Genomic DNA, 27,337 nt, shown 5'->3' on the forward strand with positions numbered 1-27,337 from the left:
AGATGTGTAAGAGGTTCTTTGAAGGGAGGAGAGGAGGAAGGATATTCAAAGTGGAGAAACAACAAAGCCTTGAAGGTATGAAAGGACTTTATTGCCTCTCCCACAGTCCTGAGCTCAAACCTTTCCCCTTGACTTTTCATGTGGACTCTGGCCAGAGTTTCTGGGTTGGCCTCCAGGCATTCTATTATTACTTTTACATGCATCTTATATTGCCTTTTGCCAGAGAGCTAGTCGTTACAGCTCAGCTTTGATGATATCAAGTCTCTGCTTGAAAACTTCAGATTCCCATGGACTTAAACACATTTATATGTTATTACCTATCATTTCACCTTCTCTCTTCAAATTTCCCCTCCATTCTTGCTAAACGGGAAAACTCACTACTGCCTAAACCCACCTCAGACTTTATTGCCTCTGCATCTTTGTTGAGGTTGTTCCTTGGCCCTGAATATATATCCTTATCCACTTATCTGTCATTGCCAGAAGAAATCTTAAGCTGGCTCACACGGCACCTCCATCAATAAGATCATAGCACCTTTATATTTACCCCTCTTAGGTCAATTTCTACATTCTGCTTTATATCTCTGAATCATGCATGGGTCCATTTCCCTTTCTAGACAGAAAGCGTTTTGAGGGAAGGAACTCTATCTAAAGTGGACTCTAAAGAGACTCTATCTTCAAAAGAAACTGGTATAAAGTCTTACTTTATAATAAATGATTAATACAGAATAACTGACTTTAATGTTAAATTCTAGGAACACAGAGGCAAAGGCAAAAATCATCAAGCAAAAATCTATAAATTGTCTTACTGGAAAGGAAGGTGGAAGAATCATATGCTTAGGGAAGCATGTCAGTGAACCCACTGCGATCACAGCCTTCACAGGAATTGTCAGGATCTGTGGAGTGAATAAGTAGACCATAATAAAATAAATGTTTAGGGTGGTGCGGAGAGAGAGGAACACTCCTACACTGCTGGTGGGACTGCAAACTAGTTCAACCTCTGTGGAAAGCAATATGGAGATACCTTAAAGCGATACAAGTGAATCTACCATTTGATCCAGCAATCCCATTGCTGGGCATCTACCCAAATGATCCAGTGACACTCTACAAAAAAGACACCTGCACTCGAATGTTTATAGCAGCACAATTCATAATTGCAAGGCTGTGGAAACAGCCCAAGTGCCCATCAATCAAAGAATGGATTAATAAAATGTGGTATATGTACACCATGGAGTACTATTCAGCTCTAAGAAACAATGGTGATATAGCACACCTTATATTTTCCTGGTTAGAGCTGGAACCCATACTACTAAGTGAAGTATCCCAAGAATGGAAAAACAAGCACCAGATATATTCTCCAGCAAACTGGTATTAACTGAGTAGCACCTAAGTGGACACATAGGTGCTACAGTAATAGGGTATTGGGCAGGTGGGAGGGGGGGGGCGGGTATATACATACATAGTGAGTGAGATGTGCACCATCTGGGGGATGGTCATGATGGAGACTCAGACTTTTGGGGGGAGGGGGGGAAATGGGCATTTATTGAAACCTTAAAATCTGTACCCCCATAATATACCAAAATAAAAAAAAAAAAAAAAAAAGAAAAAAAAAAATAAATGTTTAAGTCTTAGATTGATCTTGACAATTATTACATTATATTCTGGAGTTAATCTCATTTTGGGACTTATATTGACAATAAATAGCTCAAAACCAACATCAAAATCACACATGGATATTGTTTAATCTGCCCAATATTCTCCATAAAATGTAATGAAATACAATAAATTTCGATATACTTCTCAGTGATTCACTGAAAACATGGTAAATGAGACTAAACAATGGAGAAGGAATGAAGACAGACTGTTCAACATACAAGTATTTCATAGATTATTAATATAAAAAGGAAAGTCAAATTGTACTCCTAAAACAATGTATGAAAAGTCTAGCATTTTCTACAGTTGCATAGCTTTCTGTTTTTTATTACCTAGAAATAGAGATCAATCTAATTTAAAAAAATGCATTGAACATTCCAGAGTTAGAATTCCAACTCACCCTCCATTAGTAACTCACAAAGGTACTTCTCTAGAATGTTTTCTGTTGTCATTTTCATTCATATTAACAAAAATTTGTCTTAATTTGGAAATGTACTTATTTCTATCATAAGTGATAAACAGGAATTCCTTACTCTTGGAGGTAATCTGATATACTCCCAGCAAATACTTTATTGTCAAATGGCCAATTCTGTTTATTTTGCAATTAGAGTTCTTTTACGTGGGAGTTTTGTATGCTGAAAACATGTAGGAGGATAAGGGTGGAAACTTGTTGAATTGAGCAGTGCTTGACTTCCAAAGAACTTTAAAATATAAAATTAAAAATATTTAGGTTTGGCAGAAATATATCCATTCAAAATCTTACTGAAGGCAACATAAGCACCACAAAGAGTCTTTAGAAAGCTTAATGATCTTTTTGTCCTTTTACTTGGAATGACTCCTGATTTTCTCCTCCTTTTTGGAAATGCTACACAAAAGGCTATTTATGATTGCAGGGAGAATCAGAGGTATCTAAGTCAGGAAATTCAGTCAAGCTCTGTGCAATGCTATCACCATCAGTAAGCAGGTTTCTAACAAAGCAATTCTAAATGTGCTAAAGGCATTTTTCTGAAGTTGCTTTTTTAGTTAGGAGGTTTGGGTGTTATCAGAAAACTATGGGCTAATGAACATCAATCTTGTATAAATTATTTTCAAAAGCTCAGTTATTAAGGTATGAAACTGGTAAACTGTAACTTTATGAGTAAACTTAGTTCTCTGTTTTCATAAAAATACGAAATGACTGACTTATTCAGAAAAATCCTACTGACATGAATCCCCCTAAAGTCATTACCTCATAGTCTGTTGTGATCTGTATGGCTCCGTCATGAATCCCTTCTAGTTTTTTTGCAGTAAGTTTGACTCTGAACACTGCAAAATAGCCTGAAGCTAATATTACCTGTGTAGAGTAGAAATGATATCATTCGTTAATTAGCCTTATGAGTTGAAGTTTCCTATTAAAATGGAAATGAAGGCTATAGTGATAAAATGATTTCCAAATTCTAACATATACCAGTATGATACTAAATTACCATATTATCATGTACAAATATCTCAAAATAATGTCCACCCTTTGATGTTTATCTTGTACATTTATTCCCTGGGCCACCAAGAAAGCTGGCTCCAGAAGGAGCAGTCAGACTCCCAGCTACAAGCTGGGTAGAGGTGTGGTCCTCTTGCCAGTAAAGCTCCTCACTCACTACTCATGGACCTTCATGTCCAAAGGGGATGAGGGCTGGAGTGGAGGGACACAGCCTTTCACCAACCCTAGAGCCACACTGGGGGCACAAGTACAGACACATCTGGTCCTGCCTCAAGTTTTGAATGTAACTCTGTAATGTTAATATTCATGTCTTCAGAATAGCAGAGTTTGGATATAACAAAACACCAAACCTATGGCATTCCATGAAAAGAGTATTTGTCAACAATCTCTGTGCATAAGGCCACTTGCTTTTCCTTTTGTAAAACTGCTCCTAACAAATTCATCCTAACCTGCAGATGAGATATGTGAAGCTCCTTCTTGCAAGTGATTTCACTGATTTTTTTCTCAATAGGTATGAACTATAAGTTCCCTTTTTAGTAGTGGTGAGGGCTGACGCTGATATGTTTTTCTCTTGTTTAATGCTCTCTTACGACCAAACTGCACATGTTTATAAGACAGAGTAAAAAAGTATGTGGGCAGATTCACACAGAGATTGAACAATGTTTGCTTCATTGATACTCTCTTCCAATCAGCAAAGAAAAGTGGCTGAGAATATTACTGCATGATTGAAAACACTTTCTACCAATGTTCAGGGCTATCTCTTTTTCCCAGGAAACTCAATGAACACAAGGTTTAGTACCCATGCAAATTTCTCCTGTAGTGACACTGGTATTACAAAAAGATAATTCAAATTTCACTTATCCTAGAACTTTTTATGACAAGGTAAACCTAACACCTTTAGGTTTCAGTGCCTTCATCATAAAAGAAGGAAGCTGAAGTAGATTACCTGTAAGGTCCTTTTAGTAGCAAATAACCAATGCTATTATGAATCACATAAAAATATCAGTTGAGGTACACAGTGGTCTTTTATTTGTGGTTTAGACATCCATTTCAGTTTAAGGAAATAAGAAAGTTTACTTACTGATGACTGGTCTGATAAAGAGGATTTTTCGAACTCTGGAAGGCTTGAAATTATTGTAGTTCTATTGCCTTTTTCCATAGCTACCAGTTCTATTGATAAACCATCTCCTATGATATGCCAACTTTTTATAGCCAACTTAAAAAAGAGAAAGATATAAAAGTGACTATCACAACATAATAAAATCCTTAAATGTGATTTAGAATAAAAACAGATTGTTTTACCTCAATTGGATTGCTGTTTATAATTGCGAATAAAATATTACTTGCTTCTGTAGCACTCAATACTCCAAAATCTATGAAACGTTCTTCTATTTTGGGGGGCAACACAAAGTACTGGAAAGATATAAAAGAACTGGATTGAACATAAAATCACATTTATGTGACAAAATGTTATCAAGAGAAAGTAGTTATAGTTAAGATATACTGAAGTTTCTATGTTTTATGTATATATACATACATACACACACATATATACAACATAGTTGAGAACTTTGTATGATAAATTTTGAGTGACTGAAATGAAAACAGCCATGGCCTCGACTGAGCAGCTATTTCTCCTCTGAAGGCACATGAAACAAGCAGGAAGCTACAGTACTAAGAGAGGTTGAGTGGAGCCCTAGGGGACTAGGTAAAGTCTGTGGTCTCGGTAAGCATCATGCATGATTACAAATAGTAATAATTTAAACAGAGTAACTAAAGGAGTGAGATAATACCGAAGGACCCTCCCACTCTAAAATTCTAACTGATGCTGACTTTTAAAGAGGGCTACATTTGGAGATGTTCTTTCTGTCTTTCCTAACATTTTTATCTCTTATCTAAGCTTCTTTCATTGATTACTCTCTGGACAGTTTTGTTTGTTTTTTGTTCTTGGTTTATTCTCACTACCAGGAAGACCTTGAGTCTTTCCTTCTATGTCGTATTTATTAGATTACTCTTCCAGCTGTGTCTTCACCAACTTCTTATCTTCTTTACTATCTGGTTCTTTTCTTCATCCTGATTATTTCCTGGTTTAAGTCATCTCTTCACCCTCCTTGTACTATTTTTTCCTATTATTTTTCTTCTTTTTAAGATTTCCCATTATTATAACAGTTTAAAAGCAAAACCAAGAGAAAGCAGAATGTGGAGAAGATCTTGGTGGAGACTGTAACCAGAGGAGTCAACCATATCATGAGGAGAGACGGCTACTGGGAAGGGTGAAAACCAATTATCTTCAAAGTACTGATTTGCAAGGCTAGAATTAGATCAACTTGTAGAGCACAGGTAATGAGAGTGTGCAACACGATTGCCTAATAATATCTGAAAATACAGAAAGTGGGTAGGGAGTTTAAATTTTAAAGGTAGATAACATACTTACATCTAAAAAGCCTGTGTATACTCGCACAGGTAAATGAAATTTAGAAGCATTGGTAATAAGTAAAATGTTGTTATCTATGTGCATGGATGATGTGGAAGGCATAAAAAACAGGGTAAAAATGTATCCTGATTCATTAGGAAGAATTAAGACTGGTTTGCTGAAGTTGTGAACCTAGGAAATGATGAGAGAGAAAAAAAACAAAAACATATGTCAGCATCATCTAGTTGATAGACCAGTAAAATTAAAAGTATGAGGGTTCCTGGACATACTTTAAACATTGTTTTGGCTTCTTCTGGTAGCAACACATCGTGAATGAGGATCGCAAAACTGAAAGTGTTAGTAAGGTAAATTGGCCTTTCCACAGGATCAGCAGGACTGTCTCGGATGTGAAATAATGTAGCAGCGTGATCAAATCCCAAATAACTATTCAAAAAAACAAAAAACAAAAAAAAAATCATTTTTATTTCCATGTGTTAATTTAAAATCCAAGTTCTTTTCTTGTGAGTAATAATTCATGTTCAGCATTAAGAAATGTATTAGAGAATTAGAACTACAATATTTTAGTGATTTACCATGATTTAAAATAAAATTTAGCTGCAAAATATTGAAATTTAACATAAAGAACCATTCTCTAATGAATTACATGTAATCAAACAATTAGAATCAAGAATGTATCAACAGAAAAAGCTTTAATCTACTTTGGAAAAAAATCATGTTTATCATCGAATTGCAACCGTTTTGTTAAAATGAATCCCTACCAAGTTGGATATTAAACTATTATTAGTTAAAGTATAATTAGAAAATGAACTACATATGTTACTATCCGTTTATAAAAAGTTATATATCTAGAAGCATTTATGAGTTTATAAAGGAATATAAATAATTTTTTTTTCAAGTGACAAAATACTAATAACAAGCCACAATCACATGCTACAAAAAGAATGACAGGAAGAAAATGGTTCAAATGATTTAAATATTACTAAAAAATCACAGATTCGTTTTTGAATCATTAAGTCTTCATTCAAGCCAAAAATCACATCATCCCACTTACCTTTTTCTTCTAACAGAGTAAAATATAAACAAAATATAGGTTTTCTCCTTTGTAGTTGAGGTTGTGTTTTCAACAATAATTCCATTGAGCTTATATAAACTCAGCTACTACTTTTAATGTCTTAAAATTATTTAGTAGGAAAACAGAATTTCCTGATAAGCAAAAAGTTACAAGGCTTATTTTAAAAAGAAACTCACCCATCTAAAACTTCTGCTTGATATGGTATTTCAAGTTTAGAATAACTCTTTTCCTTTGCTTTAACAGTTATTTTCCCAGAAAACTGAGATGGTTTTCTTGCCTTTGATGCTAAAAGGAAATATAAAAAAATAATCTCTGTCACCTTTTATTACCAAAGAGTATGAGTGACTTTATATGGACTGATAAAAATCTTAAAAAAAAAAAAAGTTGAACTTTCAAATTGGCAAACAGAACATTTTTATAACACTTAAAATTTGGTATCACATTTTTCATACAAAAAAGCGAATGTTTCATTTTTCCTGTAATAAGATAAACAGATAAGGAATTAGTAAATGAGTAAAATTCAGGAGGAAAAATACTGTATCTAAGCTACTTTTTTTTATAGTCACAGGCTTTGGTTTACTTACAGCAGAGTCTAGACCTTGGTACGATTAATCAAGATTTTTAGACCAGATTCATTCTTTGTGAAGCTGTCTTGTGAGCTGTAGGATATTTAACAGCATCCTGGACCTCTCCGCTTGTTAGATAGATATCAGTGGAATCCCTGCATCTGTGACTACCAAAAATGTCTCTAGACATTGCCAAATATCCCCTTGGGAGGTCAAATTACCCTCCATTGAGATCGGTTTATAGCTATACTGAGAAAGAAATAATATTCCTTGTATTGCTAGAGTCTTGCTACAATAAAGTAGCATGGTACAAGAAAAGTTAAGAGTCATGAGCTCTGACTTCTCTTATTAGCCAATTCTAACTCATGGTATAAGAGGAGACAAAATCCCTTCCTACCATCATATTATATTGTCCTTATAGTTGAAACATCAATAAAACCTTTAGATTTTGTAGCAGTTTTGAATAACTCCAACTGGGATTGCATAAATGGATTCAGATGAGTCCAATCTGGGTACTCATTAGATGTTCCTTTCAAAGCAAATAAAGAAGCTGTTTATTCTCTTTAAAGTACTTTTAGAACACTTCCACTTAAGAACTTATATGTGAGTTCTGCAAATGTGTGTCATCTAATTTCAGGACAAAAAAAGAACAAAGAAATGGTATGACATCTAGTATTTAACTATGTACAGATGATAACTTTAAATTTTAAAAATTTCCATCACGGCTCTTGGTTCTTTCTGCTTGCTAGTTAGCCATTTCCAGGGTGTTTTTAATTTTTCACTATTTGTTCTGACATAAGGCTGATTTACAAGGGCCATTTCATGGTATATTATATTTTAGTAAATAAAGTGCTAAATTCTTAAGAAAATTTAGTTAAAAATCATAAAGAACAATGACTTTTGATGACAAAGATGCTTGTTTTATAAGTCTACTGAGATTATATAGATATAGATATATAGTGCATTTTGAAAAAATTACAAGTTAAATAAAACATACTTCCTGACTGATTTTCATAGCAATCTCAGAAAGGTATTTTGTGCTGGGATCTAGGTGGTGGCAGGTGAGATGAAAGGTCAAAGGGTTTCCCCAGGATATTAAAAACCCACGTTTAAAAAACACAGCATTTGCTTAAAGGTGCTTTCCCTTTGTATTTAATTTTACATAATTTATTTAAGAAACACTTATTTTAGAGTCTATGATCTCAGAAGACCCAACACTAATGACACACTGCATTTATCTGAGAATGAAAACATTCACTGGGTTATCAATATAGGAGCTGGAAAAGAGGAGCTCTTCATCCTCATAGAGCATGGGAGAACTAACTCGCACAAGTGGGAAGGACGGGTCCTAAAGGTTCTTCGGGGTCAGGAATTAGCACTGGCCTCCTCTTCTCTGCAAGAGATGAGAATGTACCTGCTGATGCTGACACTAGTGTCATGAACGTGGTTTCTCAGTAACATAGAAGACAATTTACCACAGATTTGGAAATAACTGTGGCATCAATACCTTCTATAATACTTCTTGACAACTGTATTGTGAAGTATGCCGCCTACTTAATTTTGATTCCTTGGGAGTTTTCACTGAGCTCATGGGATGAATCCTAAGGCCAGCACCCAGCCTGTGTTCTTGCTACAGATCCTCCCAAGAACTCTCCATTGGTAGGTAAGCAGTAGGCACAGATGTTCTCATAAACACTGCGGAGAGCATGCCAGTGTCCTAAGCTTATTGATCAAATACTCTCATCTGATGAGGAGCTGAGCTGAAAATGTGGACTCTGAGCAGAAGTGGCATTATCATAAAGCCAAAGTTTAAGCTTTATGGCTACTCACTTGCCCATGGGTCCCTATGAGAAAAGCTCTGTTCAGAGTTTCAGTTCTCATTTAATTACATACATAGTTAAGCAGTCATTAAGTCACTATTTAAAAAATTTTGTGACAGAAAATTCAATAAATGTTCTATTAAAACTGAATAAAAACCTGCTATAAATATATATTACTTATATATATTATACATACTTGAAATAATAGCTAATTTGACAATTTTATCAATTTTAAAGGTTATTTTAACTTACATAGGATCATCTGTCTTGCTTATAAAAGCTAACATATGAAAATGTTACACAGAATATTTTTGCTCTCAAATTCAAATATGTTTCTGAAATTCAAATACATTATGACTTCTAATTATGGTAAATTATAATATAGATAGATGTGTAAAAGAGTTAGCTCAGATTACAGGATTTCAATCCTAATGTATTTGCTAATATTTTTCTATTGCTCACAGTGATTTAGCTTTATAAAAATATATTTTTTTTTTTTTTGTGAATCAATCAAATAAGAGTCTGTGATGTTTACAGGAAAAATGAGCCCAAGCAGTAATATAAATTCTGACTGTAAACTTGTCTGGATCTCTGTAACAGAATGTCAATATAGATGCTTTCTAGTTCATCAAAATAACACCACTCCATTAGAGAGAAAAGGTGAATACTTGCCATCAAAACTAATGCTTGCAACCTTGGTGTATTTACTTTCTGAAGCTTTTAATGTAATTGGTTTAAAGTGTACCGTTACAGCATCATTTTGTGGTGTAGGTCGAACACTCTGCAAAGAGAAAAAAAATACATATATGGCATTATTTTAGTCTAGTGGTTCAGTTGCCTTATACTGGAAAGTATACTGAAAAAGTAAAGCAGAATAAAAATTTTTAAAGTTTAATTTATGTGGTCCCTCTAAATGGAGGAGGCCAAACTGGTAAAACTTCAAATTTATTTCATTAGACTATGTTTATGAAATAAAATGACCAGAGGCAAAAAAAGTATAACGTATCAGTAAGTGTAAGAATCTAAAAACCAACTAGTACATTGGGTATAAGTACATAAAACATTAAAAAGGTTATTTTCCAAATGAATGCCTAATTTATATATAAGAGAAGGTGACCTAAGGAAGACTTGTGGGTCCTTCTTAAAGAAATTCACAATATTAAATATAACACCTGGGCTACATGCAGGTGAAGAATGAACATGAATTTGGGAGCTGGTGCCCCAGTGCCAGAGTAGTTCTGCAGACTTCATTTCTAATAGCATTTTCTCTTCCTCTTTAGGCCACCATCATGTCAATGAGGAGCACAGTTTTCCAGGGGCAGGGCAGCACTCCTGGCTATGGGATTGAGCAGTGAGGCAGACTGCAGGGATGTTCAACTTGGAAGAGGTCAAAAAGTTTTAGACTTAAAAAATCAGATCTTTCTATTCAAACAACAAAATTTAAAATACCCAAAACAGGAAAAGCTTGCACTTTGAGAGCATGCTTTAAAAAATACATTTTAAGGTTACAGTTATTTTTTATTTTCTCACTGACACAAAGCATTTTCAGTTGGAAGGGACTTTAAAGATCCCAACCTCTGTTTTACTCATGAAGAGAACCTTGTAATATTGAGTGATGTTTCAATAGTGAGGCATCAGAGGCAGAACTGGAAACTAGGTTTCCTGACTTGGTCCAGGGCCCTTCACCTGACATGCTATTGCACAAACATGTATTCACAAAATCATAGTATTTTAAACAAATTTAGATCAAAAATCTTCCTTTATAATCCATTTTGAATCTTAACCTTGTCTGAATACCCTCCTGGGGTATTTGTTGAGTTTTCAGGGGCTTTATAAACTTGTCAAAGCCTCTCATTTCCTATAAAAAAGAACACTGATCTTTTCTGTGAAATTTATCAGGCATGCCCATTAACAAGGACAGTTAGATCCCCAAGGCACCAGGTTCTTCCTTCTGGCTCCCTGCCCACTCTTTTCACCTCATTGATAAAGGTGAAATCTGCCTTAACTGAACATCAAAGGGCAGTCCCTTGAGGGCACAATAAGTACCTAGAAGAGCCTAAAGAAAGACAACTATTTCCTTTGCCACAGGGAATAAAACTGATTATATAATAATGATCACAGATAAAGCTAGAGCTCCACCCTTTCCATGGTGGGTTAGTCCTCCACAGATAGCAAATCTTTACAGAACCTAAAAGGATGGCTCTAAGGATGGTTTTATGCACTGAAAATCTTAAATCTTAATAGCTTTAGCTCTTGGTCTCAGGCTTTCTCAGCATTTTGACCCTTTTATCTTCCAGCCTTCTACTTTGAGAATTCCTTCTCATTTGCTTTTGAATCTCTAACTGGGGCTGAGAGTTAAATGATATGTTCATATCAATGCCTTTACTTATCAATAAGGTTTGCTGTTATTAATAATCCATTTAAAATACAAATTTCTTCATTCCTTGAAAGGCTCCTATATTTAACAAGAAAAGAAAATAGTTTGAACTGTAAGATAAACTACGAACTGAAGAAAGTTTCATTTTCCTATACTATACCACATGAATACTTTTTCCAAAGAAAAGGAAAGCAGTACGGAAGTTTAAGAGATAATCCAGTAGCAATCACTTCATGCAAGAAAAGCATATTAACTATTTAACTAGAAGTGCGAGCTTGAGTCAGCTGTAAAAAATAAAAAATCCTAAGGGATTAGATTATTTTCTGATATCTCATCTATATACAAAATTTTCTGATCCAATTAATTTTGCTAGACTTTTCAAATTAGCCACCTTTATCACTGAGGTCAAGATTTGTTAGAGAGATGATCTTATGAGTATTGTAGTCTGCAGAGGACTTTCACAGATATGGCTCCTAATTACTTTATTTGTTCTACTGAATATGACACAGCAACAATGGAATCTTGACCACTTTCCAACATGCTTAAAGATGAGAAGTGGCAGATCATCAGTAACAACCTTAATACTTTTTGAGTGTTATCAGCCTGTATAACACAGTGCCAAAAATAGTTAAGCAATGGTATTTGTTAAAATATATAAGTAGTAAGAGGTTAGGATAGTTGATGAAAAAAAGTGTTTTTCTCATATGAAACACATCACTTTAAGATTTTCCTTACCAGAGGAAAATTTTACATTCAGTATTAACTTAAAATATATTGCACTAACATGTTGGGTTAGTAGTAAACAATAATTATTCAATTGACAAACTCAATTGCCACTCTTTTATACAAATGGCCTGATTTACTCATTATCATTAAAAAGAAACGAACAAACCTAAATCAGTTAAAAATCATTTTCCAAGGAAACAAAAACAAAGCAAAACAAAAAAGCCAAAACAAAATACTTAACTAGTTGGCTCATTCTGGTGGCTTTAAATGAAAACTAATACACAATAATTACTTTATAATAAGCATATTTATATTAACAACCTGTTTCAGTGTTAGTCACTAAGTACTGCTTATTCAAGGATAATCAAGAAGTGGAAAAAACATGGCAAGATTCCCAGGAAAGGGAGCTTGAATATGTTCTAAATATAGTTCCAGCCTTTTCTCACGACATTCAGGCCAAACTGAGACTCGACAGTCCAGGACATTCTGCAACTATTTACAAAAGCACTTGAGCAAACAAAGAAAATAACCTTTCGGTATGTAACAATTTTATTTTTAATAATTTGTGTGCATATTCATTGAAGACTATATCAAACTGATACAGATGAAATTAATAAGTAAACCTGTCATTTCTACTTATCAATTACCAGGGAAACCTCAAATTAATATTCCTCTTAAGACATCTGAAGCAAACGTATTCCATCATTTAAAAAGCATTAATGTTTTGATGTTGAAGAAAACCATTTTCTCAAGATTGCAATACAGACAACATCAGGAGGGCCTGAACCTGGGCATCCTGTCCATTAACAGGTGAGGAACTTATATTTGGAGCTGCTTACTTTAGAAACCCTATATTTAGAAAGACTATTTAGGAAAAGACTAAATTCCCTGACGCAGAACTTTTAAAAAATCTCCAGCTTCTAGCACTACTTAGCATATCTTAAAACTTCTGCATATTTGTGAAATGGAAAGAGCAGGAACCCTTCTAAAAATGTATCAGCCTCTAAGCCTGGTAACTTATGCAAAAAATGCTGAAACAAACAGGAAAACTTTGAGAAGCTCTCTTAAATCTTAGTTTTGCTGTAGGTGGGCTTGCCACGGTTCATACGGTGAGAAGTCTAAGCTGCCATCATTTCTCCAGTGGACCACTGCAACAAATATAACTATTCTTCTTTGCTTTTTGCCCTTGCAGCTCAGAAGTTCACTCTGAACAAAGTAGCTACAGTGACCTTTTATAACATAAATCAGATGATGTCACTCTCTTGTTTAAAATCCTATAATAATATTTTCCCATTGCACTTAGAATGGAACATAAACACCTCCAAGAGCCCCTTGGAAGGCCTGTTTGAAAGTGAGTTTGACAGGGTAGGGAACAATGCTATATTCTCAGTACAGAGTACAGCACCTGGCATATAGCTGATGCTCATTAAATATCTATTGAATGAATGAATGGATGAGTGAAGGAGGAAAGACAAAACTATCAAAACACTGGCAGAGTTTGGGTTTTGGATATTATAAAAATTACATATATAGGTAGGTACAGATGTATAATAGATACACAGACATAAAGATACATAGTTTTAAACAAATATCGACTATGAAATTGAAAGATATATTCATAAAGACTTGATTGCTAAGTGGCATTATATATCTAACATACTTTCATGTAACTTTTGAATTTTTTATAGTTGCATAAATCACTTTTTAAAAAAATTCTCAGTTTCCCTATTTGGGAAACTAGAACCTGTGAACCTTATAGAGTTATATTAAATAAGGTAATTCATGCAATGATGTTAGCATAGTGCCTGATCCATAGTAAGCAAACATATTTACTTAAAATGTATCCTACAACTCCTTAAAAAAAGAGAAAAGGAAGAAAATGCGGGCTATTTAATTCCATGTTGTAAATGAACTGAATATTCTATTTCTTTCCATTCACATTCTTAGGATTAATTGCCAATTTCAATTTCCTATAAAATGTTTATTGAAAAAGACATTTGTTTCAGTCCATTTATTGTAGGTAAAAAGTTAGGCCAGTTTTCTTTGGCTAATAAGTAAAAGCACTTCCCCATCAAACCCCTAAACTATATGAAGAGAAATGACTAATGGGAAGAAATACTAGGTCAGATATCAGAACCCCACCCTGTCTGGACCCCAATCCTACTAGTTAGCAAGGTCACTGTGCATTAAGATGTGATTATGTGGGATGACCAACTCTTGCTTCCTCATATGAGGTTTGTATACTCTCCTCTCTTTGGTCTGTACTTCACCATCTGGTGGTAAAATCTGGGTTTGGTCATAGCTGGTCAAAGGTCCGTCAAGTCTCAAGCCTACATGACCTATCTCATTTTATCTGAGTTTCCTGAATTTAGGTTTCCAGCATAAGCATAAATTATAGTAAAAATATTCTGCTTTCCTTTACCATGATTCCCTATATATGTATCTTGGGGACCTCATCAGGGAGAGAGGTTGTGGGCCAAGGCAAAACTTGGATATGCCTATCTTTTTAATTTGCCTATAACTATCTAATGGCACCCAAATCCACACTACAGCATAAAAGTAATTTGCTCTATGTGTATGTGTGAGGGGAAGAGAGGACCCTAGTTTATAATGTGCTATCTAAGATAACTACAATAGCTGCCAGTTAGAAAGGGTGCCTATGACAAGTGTTAAGAGCACTCTCTCATTACCTACCACGAATTTTTGCTTCATTATTTCTCTTCCCAACTCATCTGATTCTTTTTTCTTCTCTTTTTACCTACCTATACCTTAAGTCTAACAATCAAACCTGATGGAATCCTTATAAATGATTTTTCTTTTCCCATGGCACACAGATCTTATAAATCAGGTTCTGATACATCTTATCAGAATCCACAGGCCTTTTTATATTACCCTCCCTGAATAAGAACCTCATAAACTTTGGTTCAAACTTAGCTTGGAGTAGATCATCTACTTTCCCTCTCATCCTTAAAATCTGGGTGGTTAAAGGTAGAACAGGTTTCTCATATCACACTTAGAACCATAGTGTCACTACAAAACAGAATTCTTTTACAGCAAGAGCTTAATTATTTTTAACTTTGTCATAAGCTTAAAAACAAAGAATATATAAATTAGGAAAAAAAATAAGCAAAAACTTACTGTTATTGGTACATCTTTTGTTCCTGAATTTAATAAATGAAGATTTAAAACTTTTGGTAGATCTGTTAAAATTGAGGAAAAGAAATATTTCTTAAAAAGGTGTGTTTTATACTTTATAGCGAGTTAGAATCTTTACCTTATTAGATGTCAAATTGAAGCTATTCTAGAATATGAAATATAATGACAATCACATTAATAAAAAGAAACATTAAATAGGAATCACTTTACTCATAATGGACATTGTGTATTATAAGAACCATCCCCTCTTAAACAAGTAGACTAAAAAAACAATAAACACAAAAAAATCCCAAAATATCAATTTTTAGTGAACTCAGACATTACTAATCTTTCAGTTTTCCAGCAAAGCATGATGAACCAAATTAATAATGTATAATGTGAAATTATCATATTAAAAGAAAATCTAATTTTAAAAAATATGGTCTATAATCCTAAACAACAACATTTTAATTACATATGGCCTATATAAATCCCAAATTACAAGCACTCTTACTTTTACCTTAATAAAAATCTCTACTTGGTTGTTTTCAATTTTAGAATCTGAATTCTTTCTCTGATCTGGAATAACTTTTTTTATATTATGTCACCATAATGCAATTTAATAATTCATACCTAAAGAAATTCCAGAAGTAAATCTTTTGATTTTCTTTACTATAAAAAAGATTTAGCATAACTGAGTGGATGAAGAATTGAATTAAGAAACTAGAAAACTACTTTCTGCCTTAATCTTTTATTTAAATGACTTAAGTTATCCCATGACCTTGTCCTTCCACCTGGTAAGTAATGTTACCCCCTCAGAGGAGTAGGGATTAAACTTGTAAAGGCTCTGAGTCCTCAAAAGGAGATTTCCACAAGATCATGCAATACTCAGAGAAATGACTTGAAAGCAGAACTACAAAGTATAGTTGAGCTACTCAGCACTGAATACAGGGATATTTTTAAAAGACCTATAAAAATTCTCTCTCTCTCCTTTTTTTTTACCTTGTGTTCGCAGTGTACCAAAATCTAACATTTCAGTTGAGGAATAAATTCCAGGAGCTTGGAAAAAAGAAAAGTACATAATTATTTTTCACTCTTCCAGAGTAAGATGTACTGTAAACAAAACAAACTTACAATTTCTTCAGTTTTCCACTAACCTGTTGTAACTTCAACTTCAACAGGAAGAATGATAAACTCTGTGCTATCCGAAGCATTAGTCTTTATTCTTATGAAGGCTGTGTGATTATCTGCTTCTCTAGATGAAAAACTGGCTCTCATCACTCCCTTGGTTTCATAAGGAGGAATTTCCTGACAAGTTAACAGACCATAATGTAGCACAGCTTTTGTAATGTTTCAATACCACTATATTTTATTGAATTAGCTGACATCAACTGAAAGATGATTATTTTATATTCCTACTAAGAAAAAAAACACTGCTAATTAAATAAATATGTAGCATATGCTCCAATTGTGGAGGATGTTAAAATGTGGAAAAATTTGCTTTCAAATTTATAAAATACGGTATGTAAAGTGAACGAAATAAAGTAAGTCAAATGATCTGAAAACAACTTGTGAGTTGCAAAATCACCATTAAAAGGTAAAACTAATCTATAATATCATTCATTCATTCATGAGACAGAGCCTCACTCTGTTGCCTTGGCTATAGTACAGTGGTGTCACCATAGCTCACTGCAACCTCCAGATCCTGAGCTTAAGTTATCCTCCTGTCTCAGCCTCCTGAGTAGCTAGCATTACAGGTGCATGCCATCACACCCAGCGAAGTTTTCTATTTTTGTAGAGACAAGGTCTTGCTCTTGTTCAGGCTGGTCTCAAACTCCTGACCTCAAGTGATCCTCCTGCCTTGGCCTCTCAGAGTGCTAGAATTATAGGCATGAGCCACTGTATCCAGCCCAGTATCAGTTATTTTTTAATGTGTTAGCTAGCCATGCTTGGGTACATAACTCAGTCCTGAAATTCCCTAACCAAGAGAAATGTCACCATCAAAGGGAAATACTTTTCTAGAAGTCCACAGGATCTCTGTAAATGATAACACATAGGGCTTAGACTCTGTTTTCCTTTCATTTAAAACCTAACAAAACAAAACTTCTCAAGCAAATGCACAGCTTATTAGTTGCATTCAGTAAGGCTCTTTGCATGTAAGACAGCACAGATTTTCAGTCTTGTACTGGGAAAACATTCATACATACATAAAAGGAAGACTCATTGAGAAAAAACTTTTTTTGAGGTGTAATTTTTTCCTGGTTTTAGAACAATCTAGATTCCTGGGGATTGATGGAGTTTCTCTGCACACATCTTTTAGCATATTTTAGGAAATCCTGTGTTCTAGAAATTACTGCTGTTCACTTACCTGTGTTCTCTTAATGTTTAGTTTCAAAGTAGAAAATAGGTGATTGGAACCCTCCTGGAACGCTAGAGATGGATTATCTACTTCCCAACTATAGGGAGCTGACTTGGTTGTTGGGGTTTTCTCATGTATACTGAAAGGGGTCAAAGCCCACTGACTTTTTTCTCACTCTAAGTTTGTCGGAATAAGAATTACTGTATCTTTTGTAGCAACTAGGTTTAAAACATTACTACTCTCTGCCACTGTGCCTTGTAGTTTTTGACAATTTAAAAATCTCAATTCTCTTATGTTTATTAGATGTCAATTATATTTCACAGGAAATTCTTAGTTCTTCTATATAGAACTGTAATATAGCTTATATTTAATAGCTTATAAGCTATATATAATATAAGCTAATATAATAGCTTATATTTAATCTTCTGATGTGTTGTTTTATACACTATTTCTCTCAAAGGCTTTTCAAACAACAACATAATTTCAAGTGGAAACATTTTTGTGAATGCATATAAATGGATTGTCCATTACATATTTCTTCTGCTAGTGTGTTTCTATATTTCGGTGATTAATCAAATCACTGACACATTTCTTTCTAAATGTTCAAACTGACATCCTAAAAATGTCACCTCCACATCTCTTCCCTGGTCAAGACTGGTCAGAAGGCAGAATCAAGAGGCACTGTGTGTATAACAGAACAATTAACAAAAAAACTTTGATCCTCAGAACTTATTCATAGTGGTAAAGTTAGTGTGTCTCCAATTATAGATAAGCAGTGATTAGAGTGACCTTTGTACAAGAACTGCATTTACCACAACTGCCTTTTCCCTCAGGTACTAAAGCATGGTAGACAACATTTAAAAAAAGTCTCATATAAAAGGAACCTTTACAAATAAGGCAGTTCCTACATATTCTTTAATTTGGTAAATATTTTGTTAGTATTCTCCAAGAGAAAGTGGTCCTCTAAGCATTGATACAAAACTGTTAAGCATTCAACAATACTAAAGTGGATGTAGATCACCTAAGAATTCAAAATTTTCTAAGTCCTGACAGGCACTTGGATCAGGTTCCCTTTGCAAATGGCATTTTCTCTATCAACAGTGAGTCTGAACATTCAATTCTTTACTTTCAAAAATATAACAAATCCTCATTTTTTAAATCTTACTGTAAAGCACACCACAAATGATCAGATTTGGAGACAATTTTATCAACGTAATACTGAGAAAGAATGGTTGAAATCACTTCCTTCCACAGTAGGCTGTAATTCCCATCAATTTAGTTCATTGCTCTTTCCAAGAATTACTGCTTATATTTTTCTCTATCTCATCCAATTTTCAAATACATTTGATACAGATTTAACATTAAGATAATAATTAAAGAAAAGTCACCCATATTTCTTCAGTTGATAAGGAGTTAAGTATTTTCTGGTGTATTTAAGAAAGCAATCAGTTTCATGTGAGCACACACAAGAGAAAACCATGTTATCACTCACCCACAGTTTTCTGGTACCTCCTTGCTGACCGGTTGGGAGTTCTAGGTGAAGGTCTCCTCCACTAGAGTACATTTCTACAACCTGGGACAAAAGGGCACATGATGGTTACGTTCAAAATCATATTCTCCTTTCAGGAGATGTGCTATTATAGAGAAATAAGTTTGACACACTAATTGTTTATCAGAAAAAATTAAAAACATTTACAAATATAAACGAAAGAGATATTATATATCACATTGTATCTCTAAATTCAGTGCCCCGTATGGGTAAGCAATGGTAGTATTTTTAATTAAAACAAGCTAACTGAAAATTTAACTTACAAACAGTGTATGTAGTTGTTTCAGAGACTAGATTTTAGAAAATAACAAGATACTTATTTTTCTTTTGTCCAAAGGACATAATTTAGAAAATTATAGGTTTTAGAAATACAAATTTTATATTTCTTATATATAGTAACACAAGTGCTTATTATACATTTATGACAGCAGATCAAATAACTACCATTAATTGTGAAATAGTAAAGAACATAAATATTATTCTGAGATACACAATAGTTCTAATGCAGTGTGAAAACAGTTGGTTTTTGTTGGTAGCAAAATCACAGGTACTAATACCTCTGTGGCTTATGCCTATACTTGTGATTTTTTTTAAAAAGTTTTATTAGGTTATCATTTATGTACAATAAACAATATATATTTAAAGTATACAACTTGATAAATCCTGACATATGTATACAGGCATGAAATTATCACTGCAGTTAAGATATTAAATATATCCATTACCCCTAAAAGTTTTCTTTATGCCCTTTATAATCCATCCATCCCTCTCTGACTAATTCTCTTCCTAGGCAACCACTGATCTGGTATCACTATAGATTAGCTTATATTTTCTGTAGTTTTATATAAGTGGAATAATACAGCATGTATTCACGGTGTGGTTTCTTTTACTCAGTGTAATTATTCTGAGATTCTCATGTTGTACATATTCACAGTTCATTTCTATTTCATGACTATACCACAGCTGTTTTTATCCATTCATTTACTGATGGACATTTGAGTTGTTTCCAGTGTTTGGCCATTAGAAAAAAGCTGCTGTAGACACTGAGTACAGGTCTTGGTGTGAACATCTAATTTCCTTTCTGTTTCCTAGGAATGGAATGGGTCATATGGCAGGAGACCTTCCTTTAAAGGTAGGTAAACTAACTTTAGCTCCTAGAAAGAATATATTTAACTCAAATTTGGGGTGAAGTATCAGAATGAATAGAGAACTTTCACTTGTTTTATCATAAAAAGTTCTCTAGGAGTAAATAAAAAAGGCCAAAGCAAGAAAAATGGCAATCCTTTAGTATAAGCTTAAAGATTTTTATTTCTCCTTTGGGAGGAGGTTGTATTGCTATAAAAATAATGCATTTAGCAAAGACTGGTGAAGATTTTTCTTTGAGTATTATTACTTGCCTCTTAAGACAGTGATCTCCTATAGTATTTATTGTACTAATAATGATACAACTTAACTGATGTGGTATCTGTATAAGTTTTTCTGAAAACCAGAAAACACCACATATTATGTTATTTAATCTTCCAAGGTATCAAGGAAACAAGCATAACAAATGTTTGGAAGCAGAAGATTAAATGTAGGCTACTGATAACAGGGACAATGAAAAAGGAAGTGGAGACAGAAAAATTTAAATTACAAAATAAAAGGAAAGATTACATGAAAACTAGGAACATGACACATTCTTGATTTTTAGTCCAGTACTATTTGTCCTAATTTAATATAGATTAGAGAAAAAAGGAAGCCAAACATTACATGCAATATATAATTTGTGTTAAGACCCCAGGAAAATGTTTGTGTGCCCATATATATGCATGCAAATGCACAGAGAAAGGTCTGAAGTGGCACATACCAAGGTGATAGGATGGTGTCTATGAGAAAGGGATTGGGATTGGAGCTGTGCTATCCATACAGTAGTGACCAGCTACAGGTGTTTATTTACACCTAAATTAGTTGAAATAAAACAACATTAAATGTTCAGTTCTTCAGCCACCCTAGCCACCAATTCAGGCACTTACCAGTTGCATGTGGTTAGTGGCCATTATGCTGGACAGAGCAGATACTGAACTTTTCCACCATTGCAGAAAAAGTTCTGCTGGACAGTGCTGGACTAGAAAGTAGGGAATTCAAGGGGACTTTTGCTTCACTCATGTCCTAACTGTTAATATTTTTTTCAGGGAGAGCATACTCATGTGTTTATGTTGTATGATGAACAAATCAGGTGCATTTTCTTGCTTTATAATATCTTCATAAATTTAAGGACAAGACTAATGACAGCATAATTTGTTATACGATTATCAGATTAAGAGTGCCTTCCCAGATAAACAATCTATATTGGTTCTAGGATGGCAGCTTTGGTTTTCCATTTGCTCTTTTCCATTTTGCTGGTGAAATGTGCATTGAGGTAAATCGTGAATTAAAATGTTATAATTGGAAAAAGACTAAAGGAATTGGATTCAAAGAGATCACTGCTTGATAACTCCAAAGGCTGTAAGGCTACTTAAACAGCAATTGTAGGCAGACTAGCATTCTGCCAAGTCCTTAAGCTGAAAACAGTCAAGGAAAGAAAGCATCAAGAATTTCTGAGGTTTCTGTACAGATTTGTGAAAACGATTAGCCCAAAACAGGGAAAATATAGCATTACCTAAAGTAGCAAAAGGACACAAATGGCAGAGGGATCATGAAGAGAAAACAGTTTTCACTTGTAAAAGCAGGATGCAATGCAAGGTCCTCTTTTGTGATGAAGATATCTAGCTACAAAAATTAAAACTGGGGCAGAGTATTTTTTATCAGTAGCTGTCCTCACCTAATGTCAACCAAGGGTTATGAGAGACTTCTTTCATGCTGCTTTTGCTTATAATTTCTAAGCATTTCACTATTCAGGCTCTGAAAAATTTCCCCTTGTTCCTTTTCATTTCCCCTTTCATTGTTTATAAACATTTATATGAGGGGGTTCTAGGATGACAAAAACCATTTTAGTTGCCAAAGCCCTGTACTTATCACAAGATACATTGTTCTTCCTCCACTTGCCATTTTCTTTTTCTTCCTCTCTCTCTCTTTTTTTAAGACAGGGTCTTGCTCTGTCACCTGGGCTAGAGTGCAGTAGCATCATCATAGCTCACTCCAATCTCAAACTTCTAGGCTCTCAAGTGATCCTCCTGCCTCAGTCTCCTGAATAGTTGGGACTACAGACACGTACCACCATGCCCAGCTAATTTTTCTATTTTTTGTAGAGATGGGGTCTTGCTCTTGTTCAGGCTGGTCTCAAACTCCTGGCATCAAGGAATAATCCCGCCTCAGCCTCCCAAAGTGCTGGGATTATAGGCATGAGCCACCATGTCCAGCCTCCACCTGTCATTTTCACGCTACTCTTCAGTCCTGCAGCATTGGTCCTAAAGAACTCTATGGCCCTGGGTATAGATATCATGACTATTCTGGAAAATATCCACATCTTCTAACACAGACAACACAACTAGAAGCTATCGTGGCTGCACATGTTATAGAGCTGGAAGTCACTGGGATATAAGGGGGGGGATTTTAGGAAATCTCTGAAGGAGTGACATACTAGCCACTCCCATGTGGAAGAGATAGGAGCAAGTGAGCAGAGATTTCAAATATGAAAACAATTACTACTAGAAGACTGGGTAAGTGAAGGAGTTGCTTTTCATCATGATTTTACAGTATCCCTTCCCTGGATTTCAACTTCCAGGCTGCCATCATCAAAAATTATTACCAGAAATAAATTCAAACTGTTTTTTTTAAAAAATAATTTATATATGGCCAGAAAGAGCTTACAGGTAAAAGGCCACATTGTGTAGCTGAAAACTCTTCCTTAATTAAAAGCAGCACTGTCTAAACTGTAAAACCAGAGAAGCCACAGTCATTTACAAGTGGCTCAAAAAATTCAAAATACAGACTGCTTTCTTACAAAATTCAGACTACAATAAGCTATATTAAAATACCCCTCTTTAATACATCTATAAAACCTCATTATTTTAAATAGTTACAGGAAATTGCAACAAACTGAGATTTCATGCTAAGCATTGATTCCCACCCAAATGAAGCTTATCCAAAATCACCACCATAAACTCACCTGTAAAGGCTCACTGTGAGGATTGTGTATGTTTATTATAGGTGAGAAACTGCTATTCACAGGGACTCTGGCCCCAAGGAATGGCCTCAATCGATATGGATTTGGAACTCCAACACCAAATACCTGTTTTAAAGGAGAACAAAAAATGGAATTGAGTTGCTTTTATAGCAAACACTTTCATAGTTATAACTGATTGCTCTAGGAAGACTGATGAATCTAATTTAGATGGAAAAATATTGACAGTTCCTTTTTAAACAAAAACTCCACAAATGTAGTTTCTATACTTGATTTGGCTACATATTTGATTTACTATATATGTGCATTTGGAATGAATTCTATAACATATTAGAAACTGAAATGACAGCAGTCCTTCATGAAGTTATGGAATAGAGGAAAGAAGAAAATAGGGAGTGAAAAGATTTCCCTACTTCAACCATCACAAGTTGAAGCTATGGTCCAGGCCACCTCTCAGCTATCAAGCTCAGCCCCAAGTCATTCTCACATGGGAAGGCCCTTGTGGGTCAGCCAGTCATTCAAAAGACAGATATTTATTAAGTGTTGATGAGGTGCTAGGCATACACACAGTAGTGACCAATTCAATAGTGAACAAATAAAGTGCCTACTCTTATGAAACTTACATTACAGTACTAGGGAGAGACTTGATACAAATAAAAAGTTTTTAAAAAAATCGTACAGGGTAAATAACAGACCATGTAGGGGTTAGGGGAGAGTTTAGACAGCTATTGTATAATCCAGTGAGAGGTGACAGTGGCTTGGAAGAGAACAGTGGTAATGAAGAGGAGAGAAGTAGACAGAATTGAGATATACTTAGAAGGAAGACTTGGTGAAAGACTGGATGTGGAGAGGCAAAGAAAGAAACAGCTGGCTGCTGGGGCTCACCTTGAGAACAATCTTATCATGACCCCCCCCCCAACCCCGCCATAGCCCAGATTGGCTGTGACCAGACAGGTCTATTAGGGGATACCTTTATAGAGCAAGGACCTTCATTCTTATAATAATCTTTTCATTTACTTGACAAGTATACCTTAAATGAGTATCATCTATGTCACACTTAAAAATTACTGAACCAAGCATCAAAAGTTTACTGAATGCCTACTACCTTTAAAGACTTATTCATCATAAGTAAGCAGAACACATGGTTCCTTATTACAACAGAATATTTACTCCGATACATTTTCAAAATATATGGAGTGTTTTGGGCATTGGAGAGGAAATGTCTTAAATAAAAGCATAAAAAATGTGAAGTAACATATTAGCTAAATAAGGATTTAAATAATTGAGTTCCATGGGCAGCGCAGCATAGTGGCAAAGATTATTATGGTCTTTGTAGCTGCTCAACAACTTACTAGTAGCATAATTTGTGCAAATTACTTAACCTTTCTAAACTTCAACTATCTTATCTAAAAAAAATGAGAATAATAGTACCTGTAACACAGGTAGAAGTATATGTACAGTATAGTGCTAGCCAAATATAAATAACTCTTCTTCTTAATAATCTTGATAACCTTGCTATATAAAAACTTGATTCACAAACAGAACAATGGCTGATATATTATACAAAAAGATTTACTATATTATTCCTATACACATTAACTTTCTTTAATAACCTAAACAAAGATTCTATATAAAAAATGTTCATCAAAGAAGTAGATACGATATTGCTAATTCTTTACTAAAGAAAAGTAGGCATGTATGTTTTAATTTTGAAACTTATCAACTATGCTTTGTGTCTTCAAAGTAAAAATTTAAAAAATTTTAAAAGTCAGTCTGAAAATATTTTTTACTATTCTTTTGTCAACCAATCTTACTTTAACGCTCTAGCTGTAGCTTTAATTTGTTCAGGGATTGAATAGGGATATTCACATTAAGTAAAAAAAATGCTCTAGAGCAAATCTAAACTCTTAACATTTTCTATTATCACCTGAGTTTCTAAAGTAAGTTCTTAAAAGGCTGTCATATGATAAGTACAGATGATGATTATATTTTATAAAATAAACAAAAGTTTTAATTCTGGTTCTTACCTGATAAGTAAATACCCCGTGATTAGATGTGTTAATAAATAAAGTATTTTCTACATTTCCCACTACTCTTGCAAGAAAAACTACATCAAATGATGTATTTCCTCCTGGAAGAATTTTCTGAAAAGCAAAGCAATAAATAAAGTTAAATTGGTAACAAAAAACAAAACCCCAACAGATCATGCTGACCAAAATTAGATAGCTAATGTTCTTTAAACAAATATCTTAGAATTATTTCCATAAACTAGCTTTTTTCCTTTAAAGGTTTAAGCTTTATATTAGCCTAACTATTGTGCAATGAATAATAGTATAAAGATGTCTTTATATTGAATGTCTACAGTCACACATCTTCATCAATTACCAGCCTAAAGGCCGGAACAACAGATGGTTTTCCTTGGATTGGGTTCATTCAACAATCACTGGGCTGGAATGAAGTGCCTAATTGTAGGCTGTTCCATGATCAGATAATCAAGGAGGAGTTGAGCTGAAGCTGGGCTTTTTATACAGACATACTACTGTACTACTAAGCAACAACTTGTATTATTCCAAAGAATAAGCAGAGTCTCCACCCCCTGATCTCTGCCATCCATCCACACAAGACACACAATGTTTCTGAAACATAAATCAGGAAAGAAGGCAAGGGTGAAAATATGTGTATGAACTCAACTCCTATTATCTTGTGCAGATTAAGAATGTTACCACGGTCAGTGAACTAAAATTTTATTACAACAAAACAACAGGGCTGTTCTATGAAGTTTGAAAGACTGGGATTGCAATTCTGCCTGCAATAAAGCCTTAAAATGTGTTTTAGTATGTAAAGCTATCAGCTCATCTCATTCTGTCTCAAATGGCCAGAACTCTAAAATGCTACCTAAATTATACCTCAAAATACATGGCATTGAGACTCTGACTTCACTTTAGAATGAAGAAAGCTGGAAAGAATATTTCTCCTGCAATATCACCAAGAAAAAGAATAATTTACAAAATCACACCTTTTCTTGAACCCATCACAGAATCTGATTACCAACTAGCCCACAATCATAGTAAAGACAAGCACTTCCAAGAGAGATACAATGTGAGTACCGGCAGAGAATGGGAAGATGAGGCCACCACACAACAAAGTAAGCAAGAAATTCAGCTAAAATGTTTACAAATTGCAAAAAGGTCAAGTGTAGGTTAGCATTAGAGTATAGAGCCCATGGAAGATGTAGACACTAGGTAGAATTCACAGCTGAGTCAGAAATCAATAATAGAAAGACATCTGGTAAATCCTTAAATAGTTTGAAATTAAACAACAGACTTCTAAAATAACCCACTGGTCAAATAAGTAGTCACAAGAGAAATTAGAAAATATTTTGAATTGACTGTAAATGAAACACAATATATCAAAATTTGTAGCCTGCACTTAAAGCAATACTAGGAAGAAAATGTATAGTATTATAAAAGGTCCACAAAACTGATAAAACCCTACACAGAATGATCATGAATAAAAAGAGAAAAGACAAAAATATAAAGAACTAAAATATAGACATCATTATATAACATTTATCCATAAAAAGAATGACCAAGAGATATTGCAAACAATTCTATGCACATAAATTTAATAACTAGAAGAAATGGACATATTCTTTGACAATCTGCCAAATCTGACACAGTCTGCTAAGGCTAATTCAAAATGAAATAGATAACATGAATAGTTCTAGACCCAATTAAAGAAATTTAATTAGTGGTAAAAAAATATTCCCACAAAGAAAATCCTGAGCTCATATGATTTCACTGGTAGAATGGTAAAATTCTCTATCAACATTTAAGAAAGAAATAATACCAATGCTACATCAACTTTCCAGCATACAGAAGAAGAAGGAACCTTCCTAACTCATTTTGAGCCTAGCATTACCCTGATACCAAGACCAGCTAAACACTTGATAAGAAAACTACAAGCCAATATCCTCCATAAAGATAGACATGCAACCTTCTACAAAGCACTGGCAAATTGAATCCAGGCAATATATAAACGCATTATGATCAAGTGGCTTAACTTAGGAA

The 27,337-nt window shown here is 34.2% G+C and overlaps 1 protein-coding gene across 2 annotated transcripts in view; it reads right to left on the reverse strand.

Moving 5' to 3' along the window:
- Positions 1 to 27,337, reverse strand: part of TMEM131 (transmembrane protein 131) — a 197,051-nt gene that overhangs the window by 54,118 nt on the left and 115,596 nt on the right. For both annotated transcript variants that reach the window (XM_012786961.3, XM_012786962.3), the window contains exons 6-19: positions 25,295 to 25,411; positions 23,253 to 23,375; positions 19,109 to 19,189; positions 16,415 to 16,565; positions 16,260 to 16,316; positions 15,261 to 15,322; positions 9,692 to 9,800; positions 6,810 to 6,918; positions 5,831 to 5,984; positions 5,562 to 5,732; positions 4,430 to 4,540; positions 4,209 to 4,343; positions 2,879 to 2,983; positions 807 to 893 (exon numbers count right to left, since the gene is read on the reverse strand). In XM_012786961.3, coding sequence (XP_012642415.1) covers positions 807 to 893; positions 2,879 to 2,983; positions 4,209 to 4,343; positions 4,430 to 4,540; positions 5,562 to 5,732; positions 5,831 to 5,984; positions 6,810 to 6,918; positions 9,692 to 9,800; positions 15,261 to 15,322; positions 16,260 to 16,316; positions 16,415 to 16,565; positions 19,109 to 19,189; positions 23,253 to 23,375; positions 25,295 to 25,411 — 1,572 coding nt within the window. The remainder of the gene's footprint in view (positions 1 to 806; positions 894 to 2,878; positions 2,984 to 4,208; positions 4,344 to 4,429; positions 4,541 to 5,561; positions 5,733 to 5,830; positions 5,985 to 6,809; positions 6,919 to 9,691; positions 9,801 to 15,260; positions 15,323 to 16,259; positions 16,317 to 16,414; positions 16,566 to 19,108; positions 19,190 to 23,252; positions 23,376 to 25,294; positions 25,412 to 27,337) is intronic.

The sequence above is a fragment of the Microcebus murinus genome, chromosome 3, assembly GCF_040939455.1.
Source record: "Microcebus murinus isolate Inina chromosome 3, M.murinus_Inina_mat1.0, whole genome shotgun sequence".
NCBI lineage: Eukaryota > Metazoa > Chordata > Mammalia > Primates > Cheirogaleidae > Microcebus > Microcebus murinus.